This window comes from Schistocerca gregaria, chromosome 1 (assembly GCF_023897955.1).
Source record: "Schistocerca gregaria isolate iqSchGreg1 chromosome 1, iqSchGreg1.2, whole genome shotgun sequence".
Lineage (NCBI taxonomy): Eukaryota > Metazoa > Arthropoda > Insecta > Orthoptera > Acrididae > Schistocerca > Schistocerca gregaria.
This window is the reverse complement of record NC_064920.1, coordinates 895040926-895053722: the sequence shown is the minus strand read 5'-3', so window position 1 is coordinate 895053722 and position 12797 is coordinate 895040926. Positions and strand designations below refer to the sequence as shown.

Here is a 12797-nt window from a genome sequence, read left to right as displayed (position 1 = left end):
GGAGGGCAGTGTAATTGAGTAAGAGTCTTTTCATATTTTACGATATGTAGAGGCACTTTGCAGGGTTTAATTGTTGGTGCAATATGTCTATCTGTGGAAAATAGTTTTTGCCGCTGAAAGTATCACCTGCAGAAAGAAAGAAAAGTTGGATGGTGCTCCCGAACCAGCTGCATCAGTAATTTGGAGGGTAAACTCGATAAGAGCCAATCATAATGCACGATTCATTCACACAACATCCTTTGTGCTGGGATATAGGAGTCTCTACATTGCGGTGAGAACGTTTGCGTATGTTGAAAGCAGGAAGGGTAACACGTGATGGGCAGCGTGCCACATTAGGACGGTAAGGAGGAATGAATTCGGCGTTATTTCGCGCTATTTTCGTAAACAGGTTCTCTTAGGGCAAGAATTTCCTTGCATACAAGCTGAGACACCAAGAAAGTGTGCTTTAGCTATTACTGGGACAGTATACAATTTCCGAGAGGTCGACTTGGCTCATATTTTACATAGCCATGTGATGTCAGAATAACGTTGAGAACATTTTAGATGGTGAGTCACCATGCTGGCGTTTTGCAGCGATGTGTCAGTCACGCTAGGGCAGATAGGCATGGCTGGACGCAGCTCATATGTTCCATTAGGATCGTTAGGGAGAAAGCAGCCTGTGCTATTCTGGAACAGATTTCTATAGAGTAGTCTGTGACATCAGTATCCATAGGTATAGCATCAGCAGCGGTAAACACATGTGCATGAGTTCCAGAGGATGACTTGGCGCTTATTTAGTGATGTCAGTATAACATTTGAAGAACTTTCACATGCCATCGGCAGCAGAGTGAGTGTGATGGGTCACACTGGCTTGCATCCGGCGTCGCATGCGCTGTGCAAATAGGTCTTTCCTCCTGTGTGGTCACGTCAGCAATGGTGTCTAGGTGAACATGTATTTCGAGAGGAATTTCTCAGGTCTCAAGTATGAAAGGGATGCTGCCACCTCATGCTTGAGAGACCTGAACAGGCACGCATGCATGGCGTGGCAGTTGATGGCTGCATCACTTCATGGGGGCTGCCGCTAGCCTCCTGTGCAGTCCCATGGACAGGGGGCATCGTGCAGTGCCTGCACGTGTCTGTTGTATTATTTCTTGGGCGGGTCTGTATACTGTGCTATGTGTTATTTGGATGGTGTACAAGTAATGAGCATGTCTACACATCAGTGTACCGCATTATTCAGATAATTTAGGAGTTGTTTGTTGTGCATTGTTTAGGAATAGATTATAGGTCTGTAGGCTATGTGGCGTGGCCCCAAGCATGTCAGAGCGTGTGTTTTGTATCAGTGTGATAAATATACTATCTCTCAAAATCCTTTCCTAAATAGTTGCAAAATAAATAAAGTACACACCTTCCTTACGCTCACAAGCAGCCCAGCGCAGGATGAGTCATTTCCTCCTCCAGACAGTCATCTAGGGTTATGTCATAGAATAGATGACAACACCTTTTGATGACAGTACTGTGTTCTTGGTCCAGAACTCGTGGTGACCACACTGTTTCCCGCCATCTTGGGTAATGTTACCTGCGTCATCAGCTGACGTCATGGCCGCCATCTTAGATTATGTCACAGAGCAGACAACAGTGCCCTCTGGTGGTGGTACAGTGTACTAGGTAGCAAGCACGTGCTTGCCACATGAAAACATGCCAAGCTAACTATAGTAATTAACACACAAGTGATCCGGAAAATTCATGCACACCAAATGTAAAGACTAAACAAAAACTAAAACCCATAGATGATGGCACAGTGGGGCTGAAACATGGTTGGGTACTGAGAAAAAACGGTGTTTTGCATAACTGGTGGACCTCACATCCAACAATTCTGTTGGATAAATGTAGAAACCTGGTATTCGACTAAAACTCTGAGAACATTCTATTGCCACAGCGTAAGGATTGCGAGAATAAGACAAGAGCGATCGTTAAGTGTTCAGAGGCATATAGCTATAAATTTTTCCAACGATTAACACTCGAATAGAGAGGGAAAAATGCACAGTACAATCTCTTGAGAGTTACTGATATGAAAGTAGAAAGTGATGAAACCTTGTCAAAATGTGTAACAAATGACAGATCAAAAATAAAAAATGAAAACACAGTTTCAAACAAGGAATTTGTTGCATTAACGTTTGTGAAACAGTCGAAATAATGCACCAGTTTCTTGTAGCTCAAAACAGTACCGTGCAATTTCTGCAATGTCTTGTGAGTGCATTTCAGCCCCTGTTTCCAAAAGCATGTTTTTCCAGTACTCCGCTACGTGATGACCGATGTTTCCAAAAAAAGTAAACTTTTGAGTTGGGTATAAATCTTAATTCTACAATATTCAGTGATATCCATGAATAAAAGTATGTGGACTTCTGTACTTGGTTTTCTTAAGGTTTTTATTTCCGACTCACATTTCGGAGCTAAATCTCCAACATGAGGGTTTACAAGAGTCACTAGAGACGTTTCGTCATGACCTGGTGAGCAATTACACCTGAATATTGCGAAAATATGCTTCAACGGTGGTTCATGTTACAATTCATCTAAGTTGTTTGGCATTCATAAATGAAGATGACAACATTGTGGATGTTCTACAGCTTTAAGTTATTTCGTTGACAGATTTTCGGTTTACATGGCCTTCAATACACTTTGACTATCATCGCCAACGAGTGTACAATATTCGTAAACAACACTGAAAAAGACGTTACACATCGAGCGAGAGGTTCGAAAACAGAGTAAATGCCATCTTTGGCAGTGCAGTTGTTAAGTAACCGAAAATTTTAATCAGTACAAACAGTAGATAAATATAAAGGAAACAAACCAGAAAAATATTAACATTACACCTCGAAAAACTGTGTGTGTGTGTGTGTGTGTGTGCGTGTGTGTGTGTGTGTGTGTGTGTGTGTGTGTGTGTGTGATACCTGAAGATGTGGTTGACTGGAGGAGGACAACATTACCAAAGAATCACATTTACCAGTCAGGAATGATGATCTGGGATGCTATTTCTATTCATAGCAGAGCAGAATCTTTTTCTGTGTTATCCGCAGCACCCTTTCAGCACAACGATACGTTGACGATACTCTTCCGGCCGCAGTAGCCGAGAGATTCTAGGCCCTTCAGTCTGGAACCGCGCGACCGCTACGGTCGCAAGTTCGAAACCTGCCTCGGGCATGGATGTGTGTGATGTCCTTAGGTTAGTTAGGTTTAAGTAGTTCTAAGTTATAGGGGACTAATGACCTCAGATGTTAAGTCCCATAGTGCTCAGAGCCATTTGAACCATTTGACGATATTCTACGCCCCGATTTGCTGCTTTTCATCGCAAGCCATCCTGGGCTAACATTACGGCAAGATAATGCCTGCCCACACACTGCGATAGTTTCTACTTCTTGTCTTCGTGCTTGCCAAACTCTAGCTTGGCCAACATAATCAGCGGATCTCTCCCAACTGATAACGTTTGGAATATTACGGATAGGGTCCACTAAACAGCTCTGGATTTTGTCGACCTAACGCGCCATTTGGACAGAATTCGGCACGATATCCCTCAGGAGGACATCCAACAACTCTGTTAATCAATGACAAGCGAATAACTGCTTGCATAAGGGCCAGATGTGGACCAATTCGTTATTGACTTGCTCTTTCTCTTAAATACATCATCCAGTTTTTTCTGATACTGTCATCATTTGTTTGTCTGTGCATGACATTTATCTATTTCTGTCACATTTTGATAATTTTTTCGTGGCGTGTCTTTTTTTTTTTGTCTTAGAGTGTTCTCGTATATTCAGCTGTGCAGTCAGTTTAAGAAAACAGGGTGAGTCGCGTAAGATGTAACGGATCAAGATATCGAATCGACGTTTCCAGCATGGCACGTAATTTTGTTGCGCTGTTAATACTGTTAAGTCTTGCGTAAAACAGATATCGAAGCGAGCGTGATTTTTTTTTATTGGCATGCGAAACCTGTGGAAAAGACGAGTTGATTGACTCAATGCTTGATAATGATGACGTTAAAACTTTCACAAAAATATCCACAAAAGTGTTTACTAGTTGAAGGGAAAGGCGGCTGGTGTAATGCCAGGCTCCGCCCTTGTATCAAGCCTTTCGATTATTTGCTTGTTTCAAAGCAAAACCTTTTCACTTAAAAATGAGTACGCACACATCTGAACCAGTTTTTCCAAGGGCTTCTGATAAACAAAAGTTAGCATAAAGTTCTATTTATAAAATCCGTAGCTGATACGGCTAGGTGGAAACACGTTTTATCTTAGTAGTGGAGGCCTGTCTTCCCGAGCCATACAACGACTGAAACTGACACCAGGGCCGTCTTGGCGGCATTTACACCGCTTTAAGGAGCGCTATACCACTGCACTCGTCTTTTCAAAAACTTTCGAATGCCATTAGAAAAGTACATCACTGAATTTCAAACAGTCATGTCTGCTCCAATATCTCTGTCGATAAAAGAGTCTTAACGGCGCAATAAACTTACGCACCCCTCTGCGTACCATCGTTTACTGAAAACCACGTTTCAATTTTTGAACCTATCGCGACTCATCCTGTGTTTAAAGCCATTTAGTCAGGTTAGGAGGAGTAATTTCATTAGTCGTAACACTGCTGTTTGTCGCCACTGTGGCTCTATCAGTAAAGAAGCTTTACTGCACTTTTGCGCTAGTGAAATCACTGCTCCTAACCTGACTAAACGGCTTTAAAAACAGGACGAGTCGCGACAATGATTTTGAATACCACTGAAAATGTTCCTAATTTCTTGGAATGAGTGATAACATATGATGGATCTCGGTGTTTGCAGGCCGCGGTGGCCAAGCGGTTCTAGGCGCTTCAGTCCGGAACCGCGTGACTGCTACGGTCGCAGGTTCGAATCCTGCCTGGGGCATGGATGTGTGTGATGTCCTTAGGTTAGTTAGGTTTAAGTAGTTCTAAGTTCTAGGGGACTGATGACCTCAGATGTTAAGTCCCATAGTGCTCAGAGCCATTTGAACCATTTTTGATCTCGGTGTTCCACTTATGATCCAGATACTAAGCGCCAATCCATGCACTGGATGCGCCCAACTTCACAGAGAGCGAAAAAGATTCAAAGCGATGGTGATTTTTTTTTATGTTCATGGAACTGTGTATCTTCGCAGGGTTCCTGAAGGTCAGAATATTAACCAACATCACTGCCTTCTTGCTCAACTCAGTGAGGACCCGAATTGTGGAAGTCAAGACAACGTATCGGTTCATAACGCATTGTCTATTAAGAGGTTTCTAGAGAAGTACAGCATCTCAATGTTAGACCACCTTTCGTTTTCGCCTGACCCAGCACCTTGTGTATTGCCCAAGGCGCAATGTGCATTAAAATTGACAAGACTTCAGTTCGTTGAAACAATGAAAGAAAAGTCGGTATACGTCATCAAGGAGCTCACAGAGAAATACTTCCAGCATCGTAAATATGAATGTTTTTGAAATAAAATTTTCGCTGCAATACTCTTTGGCAGCCATAGTTGCGGGCGCTTAACCGTAATAATAAACATGTTTCCCAGTATCATCGTCTTACCCAATGTTAGTTATATAGAAGTATCTGACCTCAGTAACTTGGCTAATGAATTGATATCCACATAGACCAATAGACGGTCATCCGCTACTTCCCGCCGTTAACAACTGTTCTAGTGTGTTCCTAGAAACTTTCGCGACGAACTAGCTATATATTTGGTTGTCGGGCAAGACGTAGGATGTCGTGGAGGACAGATGCACTGTACATCGACTAGCGTGCACTTTATTGCACTTTTGGACTAGTGTGTTTCAGAAAAAAAAATTCCATAGGACTAGGCGTAAAACATTCGTAGCAGATTTGCGATTTGTCGCGTATACACCAACTGGATAGTATCCGACAATTTGCTCTCACTTGTTCCAATTTATTGCAGATGTGCTGTTGCCTCAGTAGTCTTACAAAGATAATCTATTTGCTGGGAAAACAGAAGACGATTTCAGTGCATTATAGGCATGTAAGTAAAGAAGTTTCGGCATGAGGCGTCTGTATCAGAATATTCAGTCTTTCGATGAGACGCTACATAAATCGAAATTAGAATTATACAGGGTGGTCCACTGAACGTGACCGTGCCAAATATCTCACGAAATAAGCGCAAACGAAAAACTACAAAGAACGAGACTCGTCTAGCTTGAAGGGGAAAACCAGCTGGCGCTATGGTTTGCCCGCTAGATGGCGCTGCAATAAATGCTCAAAATTATGTCCGTCAACTTCAATGCATTTGGCAATACGTAACGACATTCCTCTCGACAGCGAGTAGTTCGCCTTCCGTAATGTTCACACATGCATTGACAATGCGCTGACGCAAGTTGTCAGGCATTGTCGGTGGATAACGACAGCAAATATCCTTAAACTTTCCCTACAGAAAGAAATCCAGGGACGCCAGATCCGGTGAACATGCGGACCATGGTATGGTGCTTCGACGACCAATCCACCTTTCATCAAATATGCTATTCAATACCGCTTCAACCGCATGCAAGCTACGTGCCGTACATCCATCTCGTTGGAAGTACATCGCCATTCTGTCATGCAGTTAAACATCTTGTTGTAACATCGGTCGAACATTACGTAGGAAATCAGCATAAATTGCACCGTTTGGATTGCCATCGATAAAATGGAGGCCAATTTATTTCCTTCCTCCTATAATGCCGCACAATACATTAACCCGCCAAGGTCGCTGATGTTCCACTTGTCGCAGCCATCGTGGATTTTCCGTTTCCCAATAGTGCATATTGTGCCGGTTTACGTTACCGCTGTTGGTGAATGACGCTTCGTCGGTAAATAGAACGCGTGCAAAAAATCTGTCATCGGCCCGTAATTTCTCTTGGGCCCAGTGACAGAACTGTACACATAGAAATGTGTTACGGGTGCAGTCGATGTTGATTAGCATTCTCAACATCGACGTTTTTGAGATTCCCGATTCTCGCGCAATTTGTCTGCTACTGATGTGCGGATTAGCCGCGACAGCAGTTAAAACAACTACTTGGGCATCATCATTTGTTGCAGGTCGTGGTTGACGTTTCACATGTGGTTGAACACTTCCTGTTTCCTTAAATAACGTAACTGTCGGGCGAACGGTCCGGACACTTGTATGATGTTGTCCAGCATACCGAGCAGCATACATGGCACACCCCCGTTGGGCATTTTCATCACATTAGCCATACATCAACACTATATCGACCTTTTCCGCAATTGGTAAACGGTCCATTTTAACACGGGTAATGCATCACGAAGCAAATACCGTCCGCACTAGCGGAATGTTAAGTGATATCAAGTACTTATACGTTTATGGATATTACAGCGCCATCTATAACAAAGTGAAAAAAGTGGTCCAACTAAAACATTCATATTTCTTTACATACTACACGAATATGTAATAAAAATGGGGGTTCCTATTTTTAAAAAACGCAGTTGCTATCCGTTTGACCTATGGCAGCGCCATCTAGCCGGGCAACCATAGCGCCATCTGGTTTGCCCCTTCAAGCTAGACGAGTTTCGTTCTTTGTAGTTTTTTCGTTTGATGCTTATTTCGTGAGATATTTGGCCCGGTCGCTATCAATGGACCACCCTGTATATAAGACCTTCAGCTGCAGACGGGCGTTGATATATATCAACGAGGACAGGTGGAAATGTGGACCCCGACCATGACTCGAACCCGGGATCTCCTGCTTACATGGCACACGCTCTATCCACCTGAGCCACCGAGGGCACACAGGATAGTGCGACTGCAGGGACTATCTTGCGCACGCCTCCCGCGAGACCCACATTCTCACCTTATATGTCCACACACTACCCAACACACTCATTACTCGTGGAACACATTCTTAACAAGTCCCGTAAGAGTTCGGGTAATATGTGTGCATCCGCACAGAAGAGGAAGGTCATGGCCGGTGTTGCTAGAACTATACACTTAAATGGATATAGTGTCCGTTCTTTTGGACATGTCCGAAAGAACAGACACCATATCCATATAAGTATACCACATAAATCTGTCTCACCATCTACGAACCATGGACCTTGCCGTTGGTGGGGAGGCTTGCGTGCCTCAGCGATACAGATGGCCGTACCGTAGGTGCAACCACAACGGAGGGGTATCTGTTGAGAGGCCAGACAAACGTGTGGTTCCTGAAGAGGGGCAGCAGCCTTTTCAGTAGTTGCAGGGGCAACAGTCTGGATGATTGACTGATCTGGCCTTGCAACATTAACCAAAACGGCCTTGCTGTGCTGGTACTGCGAACGGCTGAAAGCAAGGGGAAACTACAGCCGTAATTTTTCCCGAGGACATGCAGCTTTACTGTATGATTAAATGATGATGGCATCCTCTTGGGTAAAATATTCCGGAGGTAAAATAGTCCCCCATTCGGATCTCCGGGCGGGGACTACTCAGGAGGATGTCGTTATCAGGAGAAAGAAAACTGGCGTTCTACGGATCGGAGCGTGGAATGTCAGATCCCTTAATCGGGCAGGTAGGTTAGAAAATTTAAAAAGGGAAATGGATAGGTTAAAGTTAGATATAGTGGGAATTAGTGAAGTTCGGTGGCAGGAGGAACAAGACTTCTGGTCAGGTGGCTACAGGGTTATAAACACAAAATCAAATAGGGGTAATGCAGGAGTAGGTTTAATAATGAATAGGAAAATAGGAATGCGGGTAAGCTACTACAAACAGCATAGTGAACGCATTATTGTGGCCAAGATAGATACGAAGCCCACACCTACTACAGTAGTACAAGTTTATATGCCAACTAGCTCTGCAGATGATGAACAAATTGAAGAAATGTACGATGAAATAAAAGAAATTATTCAGATAGTGAAGGGAGACGAAAATTTAATAGTAATGGGTGACTGGAATTCGAGTGTAGGAAAAGGGAGAGAAGGAAACATAGTAGGTGAATATGGATTGGGGCTAAGAAATGAAAGAGGAAGCCGCCTAGTAGAATTTTGCACAGAGCACAACTTAATCATAGCTAACACTTGGTTTAAGAATCATGAAAGAAGGTTGTATACGTGGAAGAACCCTGGAGATACTAAAAGGTATCAGATAGATTATATAATGATAAGACAGAGGTTTAGGAACCAGGTTTTAAATTGTAAGACATTTCCAGGGGCAGATGTGGACTCTGACCACAATCTATTGGTTATGACCTGTAGATTAAAACTGAAGAAACTGCAAAAATGTGGGAAATTAAGGAGATGGGACCTGGATAAACTGAAAGAACCAGAGGTTGTACAGAGTTTCAGGGAGAGCATAAGGGAACAATTGACAGGAATAGGGGAAAGAAATACAGTAGAAGAAGAATGGGTAGCTCTGAGGGATGTAGTAGTGAAGGCAGCAGAGGATAAAGTAGGTACAAAGAAGAGGGCTGCTAGAAATCCTTGGGTAACAGAAGAAATATTGAATTTAATTGATGAAAGGAGAAAGTATAAAAATGCAGTAAATGAAGCAGGAAAAAAGGAATACAAACGTCTCAAAAATGAGATCGACAGGAAGTGCAAAATGGCTAAACAGGGATGGCTAGAGGACAAATGTAAGGATGTAGAAGCTTATCTCACTAGGGGAAAGATAGATACTGCCTACAGGAAAATTAAAGAGACCTTTGGAGAGAAGAGAACCACGTGTATGAATATCAAGAGCTCAGATGGCAGCCCAGTTCTAAGCAAAGAAGGGAAGGCAGAAAGGTGGAAGGAGTTTATAGAAGGTTTATACAAGGGCGATGTACTTGAGGACAATATTATGGAAATGGAAGAGGATGTAGATGAAGACGAAATGGGAGATACGATACTGCGTGAAGAGTTTGACAGAGCACTGAAAGACCTGAGTCGAAACAAGGCCCCCGGAGTAGACAACATTCCATTAGAACTACTGACGGCCTTGGGACAACCAGTCCTGACAAAACTCTACCAGCTGGTGAGCAAGATGTATGAGACAGGCGAAATACCCTCAGACTTCAAGAAGAATATAATAATTCCAATCCCAAAGAAAGCAGGTGCTGACAGATGTGAAAATTACCGAATTATCAGTTTAATAAGCCACGGCTGCAAAATACTAACGCGAATTCTTTACAGACGAATGGAAAAACTGGTAGATGCAGACCTCGGGGAGGATCAGTTTGGATTCCGTAGAAATGTTGGAACACGTGAGGCAATACTGACCTTACGACTTATCTTAGAAGAAAGATTAAGAAAAGGCAAACCTACGTTTCTAGCATTTGTAGACTTAGAGAAAGCTTTTGACAATGTTGACTGGAATACTCTTTTTCAAATTCTAAAGGTGGCAGGGGTAAAATACAGGGAGCGAAAGGCTATTTATAATCTGTACAGAAACCAGATGGCAGTCATAAGAGTCGAGGGGCATGAAAGGGAAGCAGTGGTTGGGAAAGGAGTGAGACAGGGTTGTAGCCTCTCCCCAATGTTATTCAATCTGTATATTGAGCAAGCAGTAAAGGAAACAAATGAAAAATTTGGAGTAGGTATTAAAATTCATGGAGACGAAGTAAAAACTTTGAGGTTCGCCGATGACATTGTAATTCTGTCAGAGACGGCAAAGGACTTGGAAGAGCAGTTGAACGGAATGGACAGTGTCTTGAAAGGAGGATATAAGATGAACATTAACAAAAGCAAAACGAGGATAATGGAATGTAGTCAAATTAAATCGGGTGATGCTGAGGGAATTAGATTAGGAAATGAGACACTTAAAGTAGTAAAGGAGTTTTGCTATTTAGGAAGTAAAATAACTGATGATGGTCGAAGTAGAGAGGATATAAAATGTAGACTGGCAATGGCCAGGAAAGCGTTTCTGAAGAAGAGAAATTTGTTAACATCGAATATAGATTTATGCATCAGGAAGTCGTTTCTGAAAGTATTTGTTTGGAGTGTAGCCATGTATGGAAGTGAAACATGGACGATAACTAGTTTGGACAAGAAGAGAATAGAAGCTTTCGAAATGTGGTGCTACAGAAGAATACTGAAGATAAGGTGGATAGATCACGTAACTAATGAGGAGGTATTGAATAGGATTGGGGAGAAGAGAAGTTTGTGGCACAACTTGACTAGAAGAAGGGATCGGTTGGTAGGACATCAAGGGATCACAAATTTAGCATTGGAGGGCAGCGTGGAGGGTAAAAATCGTAGAGGGAGACCGAGAGATGAGTACACTAAGCAGATTCAGAAGGATGTAGGTTGCAGTAGGTACTGGGAGATGAAGCAGCTTGCACAGGATAGAGTAGCATGGAGAGCTGCATCAAACCAGTCTCAGGACTGAAGACAACAACAACAACAACATCTACTAGTTGGTACGAGGTGAAGCCGAATAAGGTCCACGAAGCGCAGTACAGGATAGTCAGTCACTGAGAGTGCAGCGTACCTGTGGCGATGTTGTGGTCCCCGACGAGCAGCGCGAGCGTGTCAGCTGTGTAGAGCAGCAGGCAGTGCGCGGCGGTGACGGCGTGGCGTGTGGAGATGATGCTGGCGCCGCACACCACCTGCTCCTGCTCCAGGTCCACCAGCCCCGCCATCATGGGGTACTCATTCACGCCCGTCTCCTTCCCGTTCACGATGCGCGTCTGCAAAAGTCCAGCAGCCGCCACGTAGTCATAGTGGACCCGTACATTCAGATCCCCATTGATAAGCGGAAAACGACCGTACCTCATACATTTCCGCTTACTAACGGACAAGGAGAGCAGAGGGACTACTGAAAATACTAGTATGTAGAGTCAGAGCAAACCTGGAAAACTTGAGTGAACAAATAAGGACTCGATATACGAGAGGCAAATGTCGTATATTCCTAACGGAATAGCGTTCTGCCTTTTGGAGAGTATTGGGAGGGCTGCACCGATGGGTGGGCTCGTGCTTGGTCTGCGGAGTATGTGTGTAGATGTAGATAAAAAAAGAAAGATAACATCGAAATACAAGCATCTATGAAAATCTTCAGGAGAGTGAAGGGCTTCACAAGAAGATATTTAATAAAAAATGAAAACATTAAAAATGATTTGAACGAACAAGCTGATAATGAGGAAATAACTGAATGTGGGAGAAGGCAGAAACAACATGTCAAATGTGAACAGATTGAGCAAAAAGTTAGCAAATTTAAAACTGTATGTGGGGCCATTCAAATAGCTGTTAAAAATAAAGCTAGGAGAAAAACGAAATTGAAATTTTATTAAGTAATGACCTTACCCACATTGGGATGTACGAGGATAGATAAGATACGAAAAGAAGTTGACAGAATGAAATATAAAACCAGTATATAATAAATCTTAAATAATGGGCGGGATTGGGCTGGTTGCTTACAAAGAATGGAGAATACTAGGCTTAATAATTGTGGCTGATGGCATGGAAAGGAAACGGGACGGGAAAGTGGAAGGAAATAATTACCTCCAGCCGCGCAGGGCACTGCGGCAATGCAACGGCGAGAGTTGAAGATTGTGCCGGACCAGATATCCAACCCGGATACTCTGCGTCTCTACAATGGTTACCTTAACCGCTCGCCCATCCGGACAGGCTTTGCCTCGAACCAAACTCGCAACTTCCCGCCCATTTACCCTCTACTCGCAGGTTTCTGATTCCCGTAGGAGTTCGGACGTTGGTTGTGCACTCGCACTGAATATTTTTTCATCAAACAGCCGTCGCACCCATAGAATAGTAGATATGAGTGGTGTCAGTTCTGTCGGACGTGTCCAACTCTTGCCTGAGGGGAAAAAAAAGGTTGAGGACGACCCAGTATACGCTAGAGACAAATGTGAAGCCGTAATGGGCAAGAATG

At 43.3% G+C, this 12797-nt stretch overlaps 1 protein-coding gene across 5 annotated transcripts in view; it reads right to left on the bottom strand.

The window, feature by feature from the left end:
* Positions 1-12797, bottom strand: part of LOC126274026 (venom serine protease-like) — a 248042-nt gene that overhangs the window by 57973 nt on the left and 177272 nt on the right. For all 5 annotated transcript variants that reach the window (XM_049977078.1, XM_049977076.1, XM_049977079.1 and 2 more), the window contains one exon: positions 11400-11598. In XM_049977078.1, the coding sequence (XP_049833035.1) occupies positions 11400-11598 (199 nt within the window). The remainder of the gene's footprint in view (positions 1-11399; positions 11599-12797) is intronic.